Genomic DNA, 22527 nt, shown 5'->3' with positions numbered 1-22527 from the left:
GGCTTGAGCCACAACTGGGATGCAGCACAATGCACAGGAACAAAGGGAGGGATGATGATTCCCAGGGAAGAGTCAGAATCACTCACAGTTTTGTGATGTGCTTCCTCATGGTCCATTAACACCAAATGCTCACCTAACACAAAAGCTTTGCCTTCACCCACACTTAACTGTGATGGCCCAGTGCTTAAGGGTTGGGGATCCCATTGGTATTATTTGCAGGAGTATTTCCCAGACCTGCCTGGAGATGCTAGGGGTTGAACCTGGAACTTTTCCCATGCAAAACAATTCTTCCGTCATAGTTCTATGGCTCTTCTGTCTTCCACTGTTCACTCACACTAGTAGCTGCAGAGGCAGATTGCCTGACTACTCTCAATCTGCCTCCCCAAGGTAAGTCACTTTCTTCCACTGCAAGCAAAAGGAGAATTACGGTAATTGCATCTTACAAAGCAGAGATATCACCTTGCCAACAAAGGTCCATATAGTTAAAGCTATGGTTTTCCCAGTAGTGATGTATGGAAGTGAGAGCTGGACCATAAAGAAGGCTGATCGCTGAAGAATTGATGCTTTTGAATTATGGTGCTGGAGGAGACTCTTGAGAGTCCCATGGACTGCAAGAAGATCAAACCTCTCCATTCTGAAGGAAATCAGCCCTGAGTGCTCACTGGAAGGACAGATTCTGAAGCTGAGGCTCCAATACTTTGGCTACCTCATGAGAAGAGAAGGCTCCCTGGAAAAGACCCTGATGTTGGGAAAGATGGAGGGCACAAGGAGAAGGGGACGACAGAGGACAAGATGGTTGGACAGTGTTCTCAAAGCTACCAGCATGAGTTTGACCAAACTGCGGGAGGCAGTGGAAGACAGGAGTGCCTGGCATGCTCTGGTCCATGGGGTCATGAAGAGTTGGACACGACTAAGCAACAACAATTTTTTTTTTTTACTACAATCCCCAATGGTCCCAGCCAGCTGGAGGGCCCCAGGGTTGTGGAGTCATAATCTCATCCGTTGTTCCTTTTTATTGTGCTGCAACCCAAATCTAAGGGGCTGTTAGAAATCTTGCAAAATTCCACACAGGACACAGTTTCATGATGAACTCAGCATGAAAATCATGCAGTGTTTGTGTACACCTATATTTTCCCTTGTAGTTAGCTATGGCCAATCCTGCCTGCACGAAGCCATCAATATGTGGCCTCATACCTGCTTAATTTCTACACAAAAGTGTGTTTCTGCAGAGGGATTTTGTGAAGTTTGATGGGCCCCTGGGTTTGGCCGTATCAAGATAAAAGATTGTTTTCCTTTATTACCACATCTTTGTGCTTGTCCAGTCTTGTTAGATAATCTCATTTTCATTTGGCACAGAGAACAATGAAGAGCTTCCTCCTTGCTTATGTCCATAGTTTGCACACATTGAATGTGCAAGAAGCATTTTTCAATCTGTTTGCTTGTTCCCTGTCCAACCTGCTGGTTTTGGAGGTGCTTCAGAGGCCTTTGTTGTTTGGAGCGGTTGGCTCGGCAGCCAGATCGCTATAGGTTTTGTCCCTTTCTCTAGCTCTAAGGCTTTTTGATTATAAAGCATCTCATATGATTATGCATTTTGAACAGCACTGTCAAGCTGCTAAATAATTTGCAGCAGAGTAGTCATCTGGCTCCTAACCAAACAATTTGAAAAACAAATGCAACAAATAATTTGAAATACAAATGCAGCAAATACAAATTTCATTATACAGTCACAGACCTGGTTTTTAAAAAACCCACATCTGCATGGCACCCAAGCTTTCTCTGAGGTATTGGGATGGTCCAGCCAAAGCCCATGAATGAGCTGGGTGTCTCTTTGCTCCTTCCTCTTCCACCTATCCCCCTTTCCACATGCCTAGATTTGGTCCTTCTGTCCTGGCTTATAAAACAACAGTTTATTATGACATCCAAATTGGGAAACTGTGGTTTAACTGCTACTTATAAATGAGGATTGAAAAGCAGGATTGAAAAGCGAAGAGAGACCATGTGGACACATGGGAGGAGCCATAGCTCACTGGTAGAGCATCTCCTTTACATGCAGAAAGCCTCAGGTTCAATCTGCAGCATCTGCAGGTGGAGATGGGAAATTTTTGCTGTAGAGCCACTATCAATTATTATAATAGACAATACTGGATTAATGGTCTGACTTGGTATAATGCAGTTTCCCATATTCCCATGTAGGTTCCTTGGGTTGGTCTGAGCTTATTCATGCAGAATGAGTGGCAGAATTTTCTGAGCTGTGTAACTTCATGTTTCTGCTGCCGACGTGTGCATGCATAACCTGGATTGTGGGTTATATATATATATTTAATATACAATACAGTTGTACTTTGGTTCTTGAACAGAATGTGTTCTGGGAGTGCATTCGACTCCCGGAACCATTCGAAAACTAAAGCACGGCTTCTGATTGGCTGCAGGAGTGTCCTGCAGCCAACTGGAAGCCGTGGAAGCCACACCAGACGTTTGGCTTCTGGAAAAATGTTCAAAAACCAGAACACTCACTTCTGGGTTTCGATCTTTCGGGAGCCAATTTGTTTGGGAGCCAAGGCGTTTTTATTCCTTCATTTCCTGTGAGTCACATGATCAGTTTCAATGATGTGGCCTGATGCCGTGAACAAGGTGCTAGCAATGACATGCCCAACTAGGTGTTCCCTTGACCCTGAGTCCAGATAATTGGTCAGTTGTGTGCTTTGGTCAGGGTTGTACTCCCCCTGAGGGTGTAGGTTTGTAGTCGGGGTGTGTGTGTGTGTGTGTGTGTGCTGTAACTACAAAAGATTATCTCATAGACCCAACCAATCACTTGTGTTCTGCAGAATGGAGCCTGCTGCAGCTGCATACCATCTCATCAGGAGGCCCATTCCATACCATGTGACTTGGAACTTACCCTTTAAAATGCTCTCCCTTACATATCAGACTGATGCCACCTCTATTCTCTTTGCAGTGTCTGTTGACACCCTCCCCTTCCCCACAAGCCTTTACAGTGGTGAATCTTATCTCAATCTATATCGGCACTGGATCTGAAATTGCCTTTAGTTCTCAATCGCTTTGGGATGTTTCAGGGGAAGGAATTCATAAGAGGAATGTGGCGCGGGGGGGGGGGGGAGAACCCACATTAAAATGTCATTTGTATATGGCGAAGTGGCGCATCCTGGTGAAAATTACTTTAAACTTTTCACTCAGATGTGCTGTTTAAGTACACACAGGAAGGCATTTAAGTGGAGAAGCTCTGAAAAATATGGTTCTTTGTGCCTGCAGTCTGAACTGCCTTCTGCCGCAGCCATCTAGGAGCCCATTCTCCGTAATGTGCAAGTTAAATAGCAACTTATCTCATAAGAAATTGAAAAAGCTAACAGCGATGGTTAAAATTTCCTTTTGCATTCAGTATTATAGCAGCACACCAGAGAACAGGCAACTCCTCCCCCTAATAAGCAAATGTGCCTTTGCTTTGCATCCCCATCAATAAAATGAATGGTCTCAGTGATTAAACCACTTAAAGTTCTATCAGTTAAAGTTCTACTTGACTAATTTACCTCTTAGAAGTCCTGCAAGCCTCCTTTTTTTTTACACTGAAGTTCTAGAGATGGAGGAGAATTTTGTTTGGTCGGCAACTTTTGGTGAACTGACCAGATCTCCACCTCTTTGACTAATACTGTAAAGACAGATGATGATAGATAGATAGATGATAGATAGATAGATAGATGATAGATAGATAGATAGATAGATAGATAGATAGATAGATACCATCTTCCAGGGGAAACTATGTAAAAATAACGTAGTTAGGATGGATCAGTCTATTTCTGGACCATAATTCCATTCATAAATCCTTTCTATCCTGTGTCTGCATTAATCTGTGGGTTGTTGTTTTTTAAAAAACAACTATGAATGAAGTTTTATACTTATATACATATTTCAACAGAAAATTCCATTTCATGCATATCTTATCTCAATGTGCATAATGTGCATATTTCTAAGCATATTTTACTATGAAATATGCCACTTTGTTTTCCATATCTTGGTATGAGGATTGCAAAATCTGGAGAATTCATGCTCTGGTCCATATCTAATCCAGGCTTCCTCAACCTCAGTTCTCCAGATGTTTTTGGCCTACAACTCCCATGATCCCTAGCTAGCAGGACCAGTAGTCAGGGATGGTGGGAATTGTAGTCTCAAAACATCTGGAGGGCTGAAGCTGAGGAAGCCTGATCTAATCTATCATCTATCATCTATCTTCTTTCCCTCCACCCCCTCTTTGAGGCAGTTTTAAAAGAGTTTGGTGGAGTGACTTGGCTCTTTGTTACAGGGATTCATCAGAATCTCCTTGGCGAAGGTCTGGGTTTTTGGAATGGAGCTTTGTCTGTGTATTTCCCATATTTTCTTGAGACAATTATCAGGTTTTCCACTGGGCACAATGTCAAGAGTTCTGCTGCAGCATATGCTCACAGCTTCAGAGCCTTTTCACTTTCTCTGTAGTTCTCTCTCTCTCTCTCTGCCATGCAATTTTACTGTTGGTTATTGCCCCCACCTTTATCCAGATCCTCACTTTTCTCTCCTTCTTCATCTCATTATCTCCCTCTGATGCTGGAGGAAAGAACATTGCTTTGCCTTATGATGATACCAGGTGACCATGTGCACAAAAACCACCCATCTCCTGCTCTCACTTTCTCGGTATGTAGCAGTGAATTTGTCAACTTGCCATATCTATGACACAGTGTCCCCCTCTTGCTTTACTGCTCTACTGCATCACTCCTGTTGCACGGTCAGGAGCATCCCAGACCTCACATCACTTACTGGAAAGTAAGATAGAAAGCTTAGTTACAGAGGATGTTCTCAGGTCCAGCTGAAGTGAGGGGACCATTTCTTCTCATCTGTTTCAGGAGCCTGGGCAGGGAACATTTAATCTAGCCTACTTGCTTCTGGCCAGATAGGTTTAAATGTTCCCACTGGGCTATAGCTTGCAAGCTGCATTCTTAATAATTTTTTAAAACCATATCATCATCATCATCATCATCTCTCAGCTGGAGATTCAAACCCACCACCTGCCATCTGAAGGGAGGTAGGCAAAGCTGGAGACTTCAGGTTAGCCATGGAAGTCTGGCAACCCAACAAGGCTGTAACATACATGAAATGCAGGGGCTAAGTAAGGACTGGTCTTTCCTGTGTTAGTGTTGCTAGAGGATCAGATCCAGAGCCTGGAGACCAAGGATTGGAGCCTTGGAACTCAAGCAGGGGTGCAGAATTTTTTCACTGCCAGTCAGTGTAGACAAAACTGAGCTAGATGGACCAATGGTCTCATGTGAGCTTCCTGTGCTCACATGTTCCTAGGATGAACTCAGCCTCAACTCATTGATGAGATTTTTTTTTTAATGGGCAGGATACACCTGCTCTTCTGAGACTGACCTTGCATCTCAGGCACTAGAGGTCCACAGCCTCTCTGTGAGTCTCCATTCTGGTGGCAGAGAACATAAGAAGATCCTGGCTGTTGGATGAGGCCAATGGGCCATCCAACCCAGCACTCTGTTCCCACAGTGGCCAACCAGACTCACCTGTGAGCATGCTTGCATCTACCATCCCTTTGAGAATTTCACTGGCCATACCTATGATTATCACAATCATAATCCTTGTGTGGGTGTGGTGGGGGAGAGAAGGGAGAATGGGAAGAGTCATCCATCCTTACATCCTGGGAAGTGACATAGCTCAGTGGCAGAGCATCTACTTTCCAAGGAGAAGATCCCAGGTTCATCCTCCAGCATCTCTCATCAGGAAGAAACCCATGCCTGGAACCCTGGAGAGCCACCTCCAGTAAGTGTCATCAGCTACATGGACCAAGGGAAACGGTCTGATTTCCTGGCAGCTTCTTAGTGTGAAGGATTGAAGCTCTGTGGCAAAGCATCTGCTTTGCACGCAGAAGGTCCCAGGTGCCATCCTTGAGATGTCTAAGGAGGTCTTGGAAATACTCCTGTGAAACCCTGGAGGGTCACTGTCAGGCAGAGTAGACAGTACTGTTAGGTGGGCCACTGGCCAGAGGGTGAAAGGCAGCTTCCTAATATGAATTAGCCTTTCTGCAGGATGTATGGTTTTCACCAGAGGGAGACACTTCCAGTCTGTGTAGACAATGCCGAGCTAGATGGACCGTGGGTCTGATTCAGCACAGGGCAGATGTTCCCCATCTTCCTTGTTAAAATCCCGTTGTCATTTATGCATCACTTCTGATTTGTGCAGAGATGTACAGGTGCACACAGAAGGAGATGTAGCAAAGAAATACTGCCGTGTTCCTGGCACAGTCTGCTCATTCCCATTCCATCAGGTGGCATTCTGATAGACAAAACTGGCTGGTGTCTCACTGGCCACCACTCGGTAACCACCTGGCCATTATAATTTTTTCTCCTTCTTCTTCCTGTTCTGCGGCTCTGATCACTGCCCTAGTTTTCAATCAGTGCACTGAAGCATCAGCCCAGCTGGCTTTTACATGGTGATTTGTTGCTTGTTTGCAAAGCTTTTTCTGGACTCCAATTGATTCATTTTGTGGGGAGGGGGGTGGGATCGCATTGTAAACAAGGAAGAAGGCCAGCCTTGGAACAGCGGGTGCTAGTGGGCTTCTCTGCCCCGCAATCTCGCCTCTGCTTGGCTGCCGAGCTGAATACGCGATAAATGGCAGCTGAATGGCAATAAAATATTTATTTCCAACTGCAGCTTGATAATTGGCTTGGTGAGAAAGCTAATGCGATTTATCGGAGGCTTTGTTTATATAGTGATTTCGGTGAAACAATGCAGCGGGCATGTGGGGCTTTGAAGATGCCAGTATGTGGCATGCTGTGGACACATAGAACTTCCTAGAAGCAGGGAAACAGAGCAGCAACATTATGCTCCATAAACTTGTCTTTTTAGCTGCTTTGCTAGCTGCCCCAACAATGGCATTTTGGCACTTTTCCGCATTATGTCTGACCTGGAAGTACCAGTCCTCCATCTTTGAAATTCAGTGAGGGAATAGATGTTATGTACCGTATTTTTCGCTCTATTGGACGCAGTTTTTCCCCTCCAAAAATTGAGGAGAAATGTGTGTGCGTCCTATGGAGCGAATGCAGGCTTCTGCCATAGCCGCGCGCAACCCCTCCGGCAGGGAGAGGCTCCACGGGCTATGGCTTCTTTAGCCCTGCGCAGCGTCTCCCGGCAAGGAGAGGCTGCACGGGGCTAAAGGGGAAGCCAAAGCAGCGAGCGGGGATCCATCCCGCTCACTGCCTTGCCTTCTTCCATAGCTGCGCGCAACCCCTCCGCAAGGAGAGGCTGCACGGGGCTAAGGGGGAAGCCAAAGCAGCGAGCGGGATCCATCCCGCCCCCTGCCTTGGCTTGCTCCATAGCTGCGCGCAACCCCTCCGCAAGGAGAGGCTGCACGGAGCTATGGATTCTTTAGCCCCACGCAGCCTCTCCCGGGAGGGAGAGGCTGCGCGGGGCTAAAGGGGAAGCCAAAGCAGCGAGCAGGATCCATCCCGCCCCCTGCCTAGGCTTGCTCCATAGCTGCGCGCAACCCCTCCGCAAGGAGAGACTGCACGGAGCTATGGATTCTTTAGCCCCGCGCAGGGTCTCCCGGCAAGGAGAGGCTGCACGGGGCTAAAGAGGAAACCAAAGCAGCGAGCGGGATCCATCCCGCCCCCTGCCTTGGCTTGCTCCATAGCTGTGCGCAACCCCTCCGCAAGGAGAGGCTGCACGGAGCTATGGATTCTTTAGCCCCACGCAGCCTCTCCCTCCCGGGAGAGGCTGCACGGGGCTAAAGGGGAAGCCAAAACAGCGAGCGGGATCCATCCCGCTGGCTCCCTTGCCTTCTTCCATAGCTGCGCGCAACCCCTCTGGCAGGGAGAGGTTGTGTGCAGCCTGTACGCTGCTCTTTGGGGCTGGGGGGGATATTTTTTTCCATGATTTCCCCCCCTAAAAACTGGGTGCGCCCTATGGTCCGGTGCGCCCTATGGTGCGAAAAATACGGTATATGGTGGAGCTGTGTGGTTAAATGGTTAACATGTGATTCTAGGAACTTGCTTACTGACTGACTGACTGACTGACTGACTGACTGACTTACAGGATGCAGATGGATTGTGGCTAATGCTGTGTGAACCCAGCTTAAAAAGCACAGTGACAGGAGTGCACAGGAGCTGCCATAACTTGTAACTGTGTGAACACCCCCTCTGTGAGATGTGCTTTGCTGGGGAAAAGACAGGGGGAGTTTGGCTGCCTTGATCCTGGTGGGCCACCCAGCAGCCTTCAGTACCACTAATGATATTTTACAATATTAATAATAGTTATTATGCTAATGTGTTTATTATATTTACTTGAGACATTTTTATCCCAAAGATAACAGAAATAAAATAAAAAGAAATATTAAAACCCAAATATAAGAACAGTAATAGAACAAAAAGGTAAAAATCAAGATATACAAGATGCATATTGTCAAGTGGCAGAGGAGCCAACCTCCTATGGTAGGTTGCCAGGAATGGATAAGGCAAGGAAAAGTCCTTACCAACTGCTGTTTATTCAATATTCACAGAGAGAGGCTTGGAAATGCATCCTCTTGAAATAATGGCGTTGCCCCGAGTGAGTCTCCAACCACTCCCTCTCACCCTTCATGCGTCATCACTATGGGTGCTGAGAAGTTCCCTCTGCCTCTGAGTTCTTTGCTCTCCTACTTTCAGTGCCTGGGAGAAGGGGAATGCTTTCTAAAGACACTGTGTCCATCAGCTGTCGCCCTCTGGTGCTTATTCTTCCTCCTCTCCCATTATTTCCCAGCTTTCCCCCCCCATCTGCCTCTGAGCTGTTATCTTCCTCAAACCCCTGTTGTAATTCTGAACTGTCTCCTTCTTCTCTGGAAGGGTCAGGCTGGGGAGGTGGTCTCCACCACTCCTCCTCTGCCCAGTCCCTGACACATATATCTAGTTCTATATTTATGTTTGTGGTGTAGATATGCAACTGGTTTAGAAGACCAGTGACAAGTTCCCGGCTAGAATCCCAGAATGTACTTCCTGGAAATATTTTGTGGTCAGTCATGGCTTAGGCACCAGGAAGTTCACTGAAATCCAGAGCCAGTTTCTCCCAGATTGGGGGAAGGGGCACGGCTCAGGGGCAGAGCATCTCTTTTGCATGCAGAAGGTCTTAGGTTGAACCCCTGCCATTTCGTTGTAGGGCTAGGAGAGATTCCTGCACAGAATCCTGGAGAGCAACGGCTGGCCTATGTATCTGGCACTGAGCCAGATGGACCCAGTGGTCTGACTTGGTCTCAGGGAGCTTCCTAGACAGCAAAAGAGAGCAAGATCTGGAGGAGTTGTGTCAAGAGAAGCATTCCGCCTAATTCCTCACGACGCACTGGGTAGCTGTTTCTACTGACTGGTCACTACAGATCAGTGTAACGCTAATGCAAGGCTAGAAGGCTAATTGTAGAACTGAGCCAAACGCAAAGGATAAGGCCTTGCAAGCTGGTGCAAGATGATGGAAGTGTGATGGTTTTTCCACAGAGCTCTTCTGCTCAGTTTGCAGTAGCTGGGGGAACCGCAGGAGAGATTATGAAGCCAAAGGTTACAGAAATTATGGAAGAAAATGATATTTCCCTTCTTTTTCTTTTCTTTCCCCAGGGCAGCAGTTGAAGCTCTGGCAGCTTTGTTGAAATCAAGTAAGCTTTTCCACCTCCTCGCTGAATTCCACCCCAGCCCTCCCCTTTCCTGCACTGTCTATGTAGGTAGAAATGTTCCTGTTTCCCCAAAGATATATCCTCTTTCCTCCTTCATCCTAATCAGTACTGCTTGTCTGAAACTGCAAACAGGGCACAGAGGACTAATACAGTGAAAAGAGAGGAGGCTGCATGTGATATTTAGGTCATGTCCTACCTTATTTACTGTGCCTCAAAATGCATAACTTACAAAAGCAGTAAGAGGGGAAAATGCCCCCCGGGGTGCCGTTTCTAAAATGGCAAGATTAATATCTTAACTGCTCTGATGTTTGTGAAGCTGCCTTCTCCTGAGACATGCCATTGTTATCCCAGCGATGTCTGACTAGCAGTGACCATAGGGGAGGGCCCTTGGCTTGGGGTTAGAGCCTTGCATGCAGAGGGTCCCGGATTTGATTTCTGGCATCTCCAGGCAGGGCTGGGGAAGACCCTTGCCCGAGAGACCCCGGTGAGCTGCTGCGTGGCAGGAGCCAGGGCAGCAGGAGGAGGAAGGGACAGAGCTGTCCGAGAGGGAGGGAGGGATGCCGGATGTAGCAGAGGAGGAAGAGCGTTCAGGGAAGGGATGGGCCAGTAGGCTGCCTGCCACCCCCACCCCCTGTCTCCTGGAAGGGCTTGAAGAGGGAAGTGCAGTGATTGCTTCCATGTAGGCAGAGCCTCAGGTTACATGTGTGTGCCCCCCCCGTCAGATACACAAGCTGGGTGTATGTGTGTGTGGTGCCCCTGTTGCTGCAACTGCTTTTCAGGGCAGGACAGCTGTCTGGAGTCTAGAAGTGTCTGTGTCTGCGAGAGCTGCTGTGAGTGCTTCTTTGTCAATAAAGACTTAACTATGAGACGTGGGCTGGGTGGGGGGCAGCACCTTAAGAGAGTTCAAGGACGCATTGCAGCGGATAAGAGGAACTTGGAGGGATTAAAGGACCTGGCACTGTCCATTAGGAGAAGCATTGCACTGCCCAGCCAACCTCAGTCAGCCTCCCTGCCCGCCCCGCCCTGCTTTCTTGCTTACAGCTAGTCCACAGGATGTCTCTGGTTGCAAGCTTCCTCCAGCTTAGTCTGTGTGTTGCCTTTGTAGAACTCAGCAGGGAGGAGGCTGGGAACAAAACTAGAATTCGTTGGCTCTAACTGCAATTGGATCTTGCTCCATCTACTACAGTGGTACCTCGGGTTAAGTACTTAATTCGTTCCGGAGGTCCGTTCTTAACCTGAAACTGTTCTTAACCTGAAACATCACTTTAGCTAATGGGGCCTCCTGCTGCTGCTGTGCCGCCAGAGTACGATTTCTGTTCTTATCCTGAAGCAAAGTTCTTAACCCGAGGTACTATTTCTGGGTTAGCGGAGTCTGTAACCTGAAGCGTATGTAACCTGAGGTACCACTGTACATGGGTTCCTTGCCTTTTGTCCCACCAGTTCCAATGGGACTTGGGTGTGTTAATCTGGATCGGTGCATTTCCTGATTATATATATATATATATATATATATATATATATATATTTATTTTGGGGGGATACTTCTGTTCATTTCTGATCCAATCTGAAATGGCCAAGGGGGTGCGAGGGGTAGGGGTACTTGAACATCATGACCGAACTGATATGCGACAGTTTGTATCTACCCTTTAGAGTATCTGTCAGACGGAAAGGCCTTTTATATGAGCCCACGCACACTCAGGATGAATGTTCGTGAAGAGAATGCTATACCCTATTATGCCTCTTCCCCATCTAAAAACACTTAGCCTTTTATTACCAGAATTTAATAAAGCTTTGATTAAGAAAGAGTGCTCTACCATTGCAGACAATCTTCCCGACTATAAATCACAATGCAAGTATTGTCCTTTCTCTCTCTCTCACCCACTCTCTCGTTCTCTTCCTCGTTGCCCCTGTCTCCTTCTCTCTCCCTCTCTCCTTGTTTTTTATGAGCATTAGGAATGAATGCATTGGTGAAAAATTGGATCCAGAGAAAGCTGTACTTAAATGAGGCAGTTCATGTTCTCCGTTTGCAAATAATACTCTAGCATTAACCTGGGCACTTAAAGGTCAAATTATTGCAACGAGGAAACACCTTCTGGCTCAGACATTAAATCTTAATAAGGGATATGATCAGGCCGCTCCAGAGCAGAAACGAATGTAAGGGAAGGGAAGAGTTTCCCTTTGCTATCCTTTTTTCCTGGACATCTCCAGGACCTTCATATCACTGAAGCTTAGTTAGAGCTGAGACAACAGTACAAAGGTTTTCCCCCCAATGGTGTTGCTGAGAATTATCACCTTTCCCCAGTCATATTTTTGTAACTTTTTTTTGGGGGGGGGGAGTTGCTCTCCCCCTCAGTGTTATCAACATGAAGCCACAGTGGCCCATCCAAGCAAGGGACCATTCATGGTGTGATCCCTGACTGTTTGGGATCACTTGTGTGGTTAATCTAGCAAGGATGAGGAAGCAGAAGGCAGGCATTGGTTAACTCCAGTTTATTCATGTAAGCAAGCCAAGCCACCCTCTGCATGGGTTGGTTTGATGAGGGAGTCAGTTAGACTTAGATGTAGGTTCTCAGTTTATCTTTCACTTTGGCCACTGTGGGTGCTGTTCCACACCCTCCAGTATTCAACGGTTAAAATGAAGATGTCCCTGTGCTTGTAGCCCTTTAGTCTCATGCACCAAGGGTCAGTATCTGAGCCACTCCCTATTTCCCACTGTTATACATTGTTGGAGGATTGTTTTTCTTCAATAAACCTGTTGTATAATGTTCTCATTTACTCTGCAGTGTATATTCTGCTTGTCTTATACTCATTTAAAAGCAGGAAGGGGGTTCTGGTTAAAGATGCACTTAAATTGTCCTCTAAAAGGGTTGTGAGATTCTCACTATGGGCTCCCCTGAAAAGCAAAGCCTGAGCACAGTACACCAGTGTTTGGTCAGTGTTTTGTAATGGCCAAAGATGGTGAAGGAATGGGTCTTGATGGGAGGACATTGTTAGAAGATGCTTTCTGGAGGACACTGGAGATTGGGGAAGGGAGCAATCCTGAAACCTGTTATCTGTTTATAGAGGGTGTGTGTATGTGTGTGTGTAAACAAAGATAACAGATTTGAGTAGCAGTATTGGCTGCATTCAAACATCACACCTAGTCACTTCCTCCTCTCTCCTCCTCTGATGTGGCCACAAGGAAGAGATCAAAAGCTTTTGCTTTCTTTTTTGATTGTGCACAGTTTAGCTTTATGTCCTAGTTCCAAACTTGCTTCCTCTGCCTATTGATAGGGCTGGCCCTGAAACTCTGCTTCAGGTGGCTCACTCTCCTTAAATGGTAGGGCCTCCAAACATACAACTGAGGTCATCAGGAAGAATCAGCTGTTCTATATATTTGGAGGGGCTTCCAGAAGACCTCCAAACATACAGAACAGCTGATTCTTCCTGATGACCTCAGCTGAGCCTGAAATCTCTGTGGTGTCCCTGCTGATATTGGCATGACTACAGCTACACCTGGCACAGAGTGGAAGAAGTGGTATCTATTACGTCGGCATAGCACTGTGTGGTGTGTATTGTAGTAACACCGGCAGTAGAGATGCAGCATTAACACAACAACACCTGGTCAGACATATGCTACAGGAGTCACTGTACGTGGGAGAAAATTCCACAAGTCAGGTTTTGTTCCCCCTCTGGTATTTGCGAGCGTGCATGCGTTGCAGCTTGATTGTCAGTAGCAAGACCTGACATTACTGTTTTTGACCCAGAAGGCTAGTCAATATTAGTGTTTGAGTTTGGAGTCTTGGCAAAAAAAATAAGGAAAGGGCAAAAGGAGGCAGAGAACAGATCACAAGGCTAGGAGGGTACCTTTGTTGAGCATAAATACCGAGGCAACAATGTGGAGTTGGTGTGGACCAGTGGCAGAGTGCATGCTTTGCAAGTAGAAGGTCCTAAGTTCAATTTCTGGCATTTCCAATTGAATTTCAGGTTCTCGGGTGGGATGCAGTTGTACAGTTAGGTCACCCTTTACTATTCTACCCCTGGGCCTGGCTAGAAATTCAGCTAGTGCAAAATGCTGTGGCTAGACTGTTGGGTGGGGGGGGGGAGAGGACAGAGCACCACCAGAAGTGGCAGACACTCAAATTTCAGCAGTGTTCCATGTGATGCTAAAATTCAGTGCATCTTGCCTCTCTCGCTCTATTCCATGGCATTGCTGTGGTGCCCCCGGTTGTGTGGTGCCCAGTGCGGCTGAACCGGTTGTGGTACACTAAAACCGCCTCTGCCTCCAGCACATAACTCCAGTCCTTAAAATCTTGTACTAGCTGCCCATATGCTACTCTTAATTTACAAGGCCTGTAACAACTTAGGTCCGGGATACCTAATGATTTCTTATATCCTTGCCTGATTTGCAGGACTCTCTGTTAGTGAGATGTAGATTCAGAGGTTATATTCACCATGAGTTGTACGTTCAGTAACGCTGGGCTCAGTTCTGTGGAACTGCCTCCCAGCTGAGATCAAATAGGCTCCACTCACTGTTTAATTTCAGGCAGTGCTGGCTGGGACTGATGGGAGTTGCAATCAAAAACATTTGGAGGGCACCAGGTTGGCAAAGGCGGAACCAGGTGAAGCATGGTCCCACTTCTGTCTTGAGATGGAAACTTACTTCAAAATTTGGCTAACCCCCCCCTGCTTTGTTTGGATTTGCCCAAAAGTCCTTCCCTGAGAGCACCACTAATAGGAAGCCTGGCTAAAATCTCTGCTTGGAGAAGTCCTGTTCATCAGAGCAGATAGTAGTAGCTTAGATAGACTTCTGGTGTGACTCAATGAACAGCATCTTGCTAGGTTGTGTGGGTCCCAGCTCAGCAAAAGAGCAAACACATTAGCATGCAGAAAGCTCAATCTCTAGCATCTTAAGGATCTTGGACAGCTGAGATGGGATACATCTGTCTAAGACCTTAGAGAGGTAGAGCCAGTCAGAGTAGATGATATCTGATCAGATCACCTTTCCTTCTGGGAAGACATGCTAGTGGTGTGCAAAGCTGGATGTGGATGAAGCAATGAATGTAAATTTCAAACCCACCCATCGCACCCACTCCCAATCATCCAACCTGGCAAGCAAAGTCTGAAAATGACTCTAGGACATGTTTCAGCAAGGCAGGTCACATGGCATGCACCTCTCCAGCACCTCACTGCTGCTGCCTGCCCCCTAGCTTCTTACACCTGAGGCAGCTGCCTCACTCTGCCTAATGACAGGAGTGACCCCGTGTGTTATGAAAACAACAGAGCAACCTAAGAACCCTCCAACACTTAACTGGGAGCTATTACTTCTGTTATAAAAGTTAGAGGTTTTGCACTGTGTGGGCAGTATAATCCAACCAAAGAGTCCCATCTGTGCATGGATTTAGGCTTGCACAATAGCCCTCCCCTCTATCCTCCCTTTGTGCCCCATACCTTCCACAAATCTGCCTCTAGAACAGATTCAAGGGGCACATGGTGGGAGGAGAGGAGGGGAAGTTCTGCTGTGCAACCGTCAATCCTTGCACTGACAAGACGTGTTACTTGGATGCCTCCCTTTGTATATTGCAGTTTGCCTTGGGAGCTTTAACCCACTAGGGAAATAGGGAATGCATGAAATAAACAGGGCTGCAATCCTATGCACACTTGCTAGGGAGTAAGTGCCATTGAACTCAGTGGGCTCACTTCCAAGTTAATGTGCATAGGATCACGTGTGCACAGACACATACATGCCAAATGTCACTCTAAAAATAAATAAACACAAATTCACACACACGCTCTGAACATTGCAATTTAAATAACTGGTGCATTAATTCAAAGACTGTAGGATTCAGTTTGAGCTGTCACTGCTTGTCTCCCCTCCCCCACCACCTTCTCTTTCCTTACAAACGATAGTCTCCTGGCTCCACATGGTGGCACTCTTACCATAACTATGCTACCCTCCAAAGCCCTTAATCCAATATTTATTTTTAGTGAGTAATTTGTTTATCAACCAGTTATTTTAATCTAATGTTGGTCATATTTGTCACTGCCGACTATCAGCATTCACCAGCATTAGAAACTTGTGCAGCTTTTAAAGGAAATTAGCAAGCTGAAGCGGATCTTGGAGGCATTTGCTTGGTGGTTATGGGAAGAAGGGGGAAAAAAATGAAAAAGAGGAGGGGCCCCCAGAAAGCGGATTGCTCTGCTTCTTTCTGAGAAAAAACAACAACAGTGACAATGAGCAATTTAAAGAGACCGGCAATTATAGTCTCAAAATGTTCTCCAAAGCAGAAAATGACTGTTCCTAAGGTGGCAGAAGAAAGATCTTAAAGAAAAGTCATCCACAAATCATCCAGTGTGTTTTGAGTCAGATAACTCTTTATTTGCAAGAAAAACAAGTCAAAACATTGTGGAATTTATAGAAAAGATAGGAAGTTGCCTTATACTATTGTCCACACCAGGGGTCAGCAAACTTTTTCAACAGGGGGCTGGTCCATTGTCCCTCAGACCTTGTGGGGAACTGGACTATATTTTGAAAAAATAAATAAAAAACGAACCATTTCCTATGCCCCACAAATAACCCAGAGATGCATTTTAAATAAAAGCACACATTCAACTCATGTAAAAACACGCTGGTTCCCGGACCATCCACGGGCCAGATTTAGAAGGTGATTGGGCTGGATCCTGCCCCCGGGCCTTAGTTTGCCTACCCATGGTCTACACTGACTAGCACTGCCTCTCCAGGGATTATGGGGTCCTTCCCACAGTGCTGGATTTATGTATAGGCTACGTAGGCTGAAGTCTAGGGCCTCTAAGTCTAGGGGGCCTCACCAGCCTGCCCTCTCCCCAGTGCCACAGTCTACCCTCTCCCAAAATTGCAAACCCAAGACTTCATGCAAGGGCAGGGCAACTCAGGCCCAGCAACTATGAGACTCAGGGCTAGCCAGTGGGGCCCAATTTGAAGCAGTGGGGTGCAACTTGAATTCCCCCCCAGGGCCCCAGTTCACAGCCAAAGTCTGCAAAATCTTATAAATACAAATAAAATCCATCAAGATTGCCCTAGTGCAGGGCCCCCTTAGGAGTGGCACACGGGGCCCAATATTGCCCAGTTGCTCCAATTACCTTAAGGTCAGCCCTGATGGAACTGTGCAGGGTTTGGACTGACAAGCCCTGCACCTTCTAAGTCCCTAGTGTCACTATTTAGAATACGGACCCAAGGACTTATTATGGAAATAAAGGGGCGCATTTATTGGAAATCAGTTTTGTCACCGCTCCCCCACCCCAAACCCTGAGACAATGAGCCCAGCTACCTTTTATTCACAGTCGCTTAAGCACTACACTACAGCATGGCCATAAACCTGTACGTTCAACCGCTGAAATATACACCCAATATGTAGCAATGGAGATTTATGTTACTGCTTTATGAATGAACAATGTGTTTTATGAATGGACTCTGTATTTTGTGAATTACCTAAGAGCCACCAATAGGGAGCTCTAGAATCTGACAGGTAACCAATTGGGTACTACCAAACAGCGACCCCTATTGCTGAAAGCAGGTAACCAGCAGGGAATGCTTCAGCCGAGCCTTTGCACTGTTGACTGAACACCCCCTGCTTTGCAGATAATGGAGAAAGCTCATAAATTGTATCCCTTCTGGCATCCTGGCCAACTCTATTATGATGGTGTAAACCCTGGTGCACCAGAAGCACAGAATAGCAGCAAATAAAATCCGCTCATACTTCAGCAACTAATAAGACTTGTCAACCAGTTCTTCCAAAGTCTTCCTAAATTATAAAGCTCCAAAATACAGGCCAAAAGAGAGAAGGTCTGGGAAGAGCGAGGCATACAATGGGCACCACCAGAGAAAAGGCCCTGCTCTGTGTAGCTCCTGCTCTGTCACTTGATAGGATGCCCACTTGCCCTCCTTCTTGACATGGAATGCTCTCTATTGGAGTCTCCAGGTCCAGTACCAAGGCCATATGAAGGGAGAGCAGGGACCTTGAAGTTCCCAACAGCTGTTAATCAAGCAAGCACACAGGTCACCTTTGTCACAGTCAAGACACCTATGTCCTGGCCAGGCCTGTGCCCAATCTTGTTTTTGTACAATCTTGTTTGTTCTCAGTAACCAAAATTATATTATCAACATGTACAAGCAGAAAAGTTGTTTTCCTTCATTTGCAAGGAATCGTACAAAACAAAGTGGCACTAATAAAGAAAAGTTCCAGGGTGGCAACAGAAAGCAAACTAAAAATGCTTTGGCAGTTCATCAAAACTATCCAGCAATATTAAATTAGGGGAAAACTGGTGCTAGTAACAGTAATCCTTCTTGTTGGTTAATTGGTTCGGCAACTTCCATGCACATGATGTGTAATGCTAATTATTTCCCCAAAGAGTTAAATGATAACTAATTAGAGGCAGATACAGTTGCAAATGGCAACAAAATATCTGTGAAAGGAAGAGAAGCAGGTTTGCTCAAGTGTGTTGCAGGTAGAAATACTGTTTGTAATGAAGTGAGAGCAATAGTTTACTTGCTCAAATTAACAAATAAGAAAGTTTTGAGAATTTAAATTCTAGATTAAAATTGATTACTTAATTGAGAAGGGGATTGTAACAAAAACACTGGGGCCTATTTTAAATAGTAGAGTGCCTGGTATCTGGTGGGCGATCTCTTCCTTTATTTCCACACTGTGGCTGCAGACCAAATCACCTGTCCGGAGAGTTATGAGATTCAGGTGAGGGTCAGATGCCTTGTCAATCCCAGCAGGTATATAAAAGGACAACCTGAGGCCTTTACTGGTCCCTGCAACAACCTACTGAGAGAACCAGGTGGAAAAAAAGGAAGGTCCATGATCTCTTCTTTCAACAAAAGCAAGGAGGAACAATTTCTCATTCCACAGCTTTGGGGTGATGGTTGGAAAGGCTCTGCTTCTAGCACAGATATTCATGTCACACACGCTGATGGTTATCTCTGAAGCTGGGACAAATGGAGCTGGTGTTAACCTTGTCCTTTCACTTGTTTATGGCTTCATTGGTATCTGTGGGCCAATTTGATAATGTCACAAAGGATTGGTGCCTTAGTAGACTTGAAAACACTTAAGCCACAAACCAGACAGTCTGAATGATCGTAGCTCCTATGATTGTGATTCAAGAAGGTGTGCTCAATAGTCTCTTTGATTACCATGCTTCTGACAGCTTTTGATGAGTCTGACCTTTTTTTATTAAAAAAAAGACCCTTAGAATGGGAGCACATATTCCCAAAGCCAGACACAATCTCACGGAATGATATGGGGCCACATGGGCTGTGTGATATGCTGTCGGTTAGGGCTTTGCTTTAGATTTATGAAATGGATAATTTCATTAGGGTGGGTTTAAGCAAAATCAGCCTTGCATCTGTCAGAGCCATTGCTCTCTCATCCAGAAGTTATCGCCAAGCATTGCATAGTCTTGCATCATAATACGTTTAACTTTCATCTACTGTATCAGCAGTGATGAATGGTGCCTACTGGACCAGGAAATCATGGGGGTGTGAACAATAAGGCGACAAAGGTGTGGCCAGTTCTGCTTTGCTCCACATCCTCCTTCTTTGCAAAGATACAGTGGACATTTAAGCACTGGAGTTAAAAAAATACATGGCACCTAACGAAATTTATGCATCTTTACAGCTACAAAATCTATGATGCATTTTCCCAAGGGGGAAAAGACGAGTGCTTATAGTTATAGCTCAGCTTAGAGTGTACAACTACAAAGACAATGAGGGAGGGAAGTCTGCATGGAACCAGACAGATTTTGATTTGGGTCATGCATTGTCAGTGGAAAATAGAAATCTCCTGGTAGAATCGCTTTTACACCTGCAAATATTAATAGCCCTGAGAAACAGCATGTCGGATGGAACAAAATGCATGCATTTGTGTAAATGATAGCTGTGTCCTCATTTGTGCACTTTCCCAGCAGCTGCTAAGTCACCTGTTGTCCTCTGCTTTCAGAGTCGAATAGCCGGCGAGCTGTGAACAGAGGCTATATTCATAAACTGCTCCGGCTGTACCAGGACTGGCATCACCACGATACTTCCAACAGTTATGTCCACATCCGGAGGGGTCTCCTGCTTTGCCTCAAGCACATCACCAATGTTCGGTCTGGCAGAGAAGCGTTCCTCCTCGCACGTGGCATGGAGACTCTCTTTCAAACAACCCAGGTGATCAAACATTTGTTGCAGAAGCCCTGGCATCCGTTGGGATTGCATTTGAAGGTTGCTTTCCTCTAAAGTGGGAGTGGGAGAACCTCAGGCCCCAGGGGATGAAAGGAGGCTTTTTGAACTCTCCCCAGACCACACCTCTCATTTGCCCAGCATTGCCCCCCAAGTGCTTGTCCTTGAATTCTGTTGATGTTTCTTGCATGCCTGGATGGAAGACGGAGAGGGGTGTGTGGGTGTGGATGTAGAAACTTGTCTACGGCAAATTTAAAGTTGCTCTGCCCACTTTTGATTCTGGCTCCACCCAGCACTAACATGTGATCCTCAGGAGGTTGCCTTGAGAGAAATGTGGCCCTCAGGCTGAAATACCGCCCCCCCCCCCACCTCTGATGTTGTAGAACAGGCATCCCCAGCTGGTCGATCACGGGGGTGTTTGTGGTCGATTCTGCTCAGTCTTTGGACCCTGAGTGATCTCTACCTGCCACCAAAAGAGCAAGAGTTTTCAAATGTTTTGGCTTCCGAATGACAAAAACCTGGAATTAAATGCTCTGGTTTTTGAACGTTTTTAAGAACCTGAACGTCTGACACAGCTTCCACCTGAGTGCAGGAAGCTCTTGCAAACAACTGGAAGCTGCACCTCGGTTGTCGAATATTTCGGAAGTCAAACAGTCTTCCAGAATGGATTACATTCAACAACTGAAGTTTGACTGTACTGAGTCAAGCTTTGTGCTTAGTTTCTTCCCAAGACTGGCAGGGTGGAACAAAAGGAGTGAACTGGTTTTTGGGGACCAGAAACAGGTACTTCGTTTAGGTTCTTTTTTTGGGGGGGTATTGGGTTGTTGTTTTTATTTTGATTTTGTTCTGTGAACTGCCCTGAGACCTCCAGGTATAGGGCAGTATATTATTATTATTTATTATTTATTAAACAAAATAAAAAACAACGGTCTCTATCCTAGGTGAGACCCTGACCTGGAAATGAAGCTTTGCCTTTATTTTTTCCACTGGCCCAGAATCTTCCCATCAATACGCTAAATATTATCCAAATTCTACCATTTTACTAATTTCTAACATTTGCTAACTCTAGATCTACAACAGTAGAAACATACATAATAATAATAGAAAGCTGCCTTACAGTGGATCAGACCAACGATCCATTTCACTCAGTATTGTCTGCACTGACTGGCAGTGACTTTCCAGGGTTTCAGATGGAGAGTCTCTTCCAGCCCTACCTTGAGATGCTGATGATTGAACCTGAGACCTTTTTCTGCATGCAAAGCAGATGCTCTACCACTGAGCCACAGCCCTCCCTAAAGCTCTTAAGAACTGATAGTATCTTGGAGGATGGGGCAATTCCTGCTGGGACGGTGAGCACACACTGCAACATTTTGTTGCAGGCTGTGTGTCTTAATAAACACACGTGCCTATTCTGCACAGCAATACTGAACTTCGTGCTTTGCTTCTGTTATGGGGGAATTGGAAGGCTTTCCCTCAAATCATCAGGGATGAAAAACCAATCACATTCTTATGTAGATGGGCATCATGCAGCTTAGCAGCAAAGATATATGATCGAGTTGCCATTCTGCTTCTCCCTCTCTGGAGGCGGGTTTTTTTTTTTCTTTTGGGTATGTGAGCTGTACCAGCAATGCCTCCAAGATTATGGAACACTACACATCTGAAATGGTTAAGAATTCTGTCCTCGCCACCAAGACAGCGGTCATTTAGCAGGCAGGGAAAGGTTGGTGTTTTGTTTTTTTTTTAATTTGTAAGGAGAGAATTGCAGAGGCTTGTGCTTAGCTGACAACCAAAGCAGTAAGGATTCGTCCAAGGTTCTCTTCCTGTGAATTTCCTCCCAACCTTTTGCGGTTTCTGAATTAACCAGTCTTGTTCCTGAAATGAAGCCAACACGCTGGGGAATCTCCATTGTTCTCTCAGTCCCTCTACTTCTGAGGTTCAAGCTAAGAGTTTCATTTTTATTATTATTTAATGTTGCCAAATAGGCACCAACCACACACGCAAGAGGGAAGTGTTAGGGGCATTAGGGCAGCCCTCCTCCAATAAACCATACACCTCCTTCAAAACAGCTGGATGAGGACTGAACAGCATCAATAGACATGGAAAGCCAACAACCTGTTGCGGGCAAAATGGAAAATGTGGAGTGGGCAATGGAATGGAGTCGCTGAAATCCTGAACAGCACCATTCCATGCTGCAACAATTAGTTGCCAGTTCCACTGGATTTCTCCCCCTTTCAATTTCCGGATTTTGTTCAGAGCACTTTACAGGCAGCTTTCAGCTCTTTCACATCTCCCTTCGCTCTTTGTTACTCATGCATCTGCAAACATTGACAAAACACTGCCAAAACTAAAAACCAGGATGCTTGGGTTTCTGGTTGCATCAAGATTCTTTTTGGTCTGTGATGCTTATATCAATGTGCAGGAGCGGATGTGCACTTCAGCAAAACACTGAAGGGACACAGGAAGCTGCCTATGCAATGGCACAATTCAATAGCAATTAGATGGCCATAGGACATAGGACTCTGCCCTTATACTGAGTTCAGATCATTGGTCCATCTAACTCAGTACACTAACTTGCACCAGTCAGTCAGGGAGTCTCTTCCAGCCCTATCTGGAGGTACTGGGAATTGAACCTGGAGCCTCCTGCATGCAAAGCAGATACTCTACCATT

General features: G+C 45.9%; 1 protein-coding gene across 2 annotated transcripts in view; it reads left to right on the top strand.

The window, feature by feature from the left end:
- AGBL1 (AGBL carboxypeptidase 1) overlaps window positions 1-22527 on the top strand; it is a gene marked incomplete at its 3' end in the record, with an annotated part of 421386 nt that overhangs the window by 57075 nt on the left and 341784 nt on the right. For both annotated transcript variants that reach the window (XM_079954219.1, XM_079954220.1), the window contains exons 6-7: window positions 9624-9661; window positions 19639-19847. In XM_079954219.1, the coding sequence (XP_079810345.1) occupies window positions 9624-9661; window positions 19639-19847 (247 nt within the window). The remainder of the gene's footprint in view (window positions 1-9623; window positions 9662-19638; window positions 19848-22527) is intronic.

This window comes from Podarcis cretensis (assembly GCF_951804945.1).
Source record: "Podarcis cretensis genome assembly, chromosome: 14".
Lineage (NCBI taxonomy): Eukaryota > Metazoa > Chordata > Lepidosauria > Squamata > Lacertidae > Podarcis > Podarcis cretensis.
The sequence above is the reverse complement of the archived record's forward strand: the minus strand, read 5'-3'. Positions and strand labels throughout refer to the sequence as shown.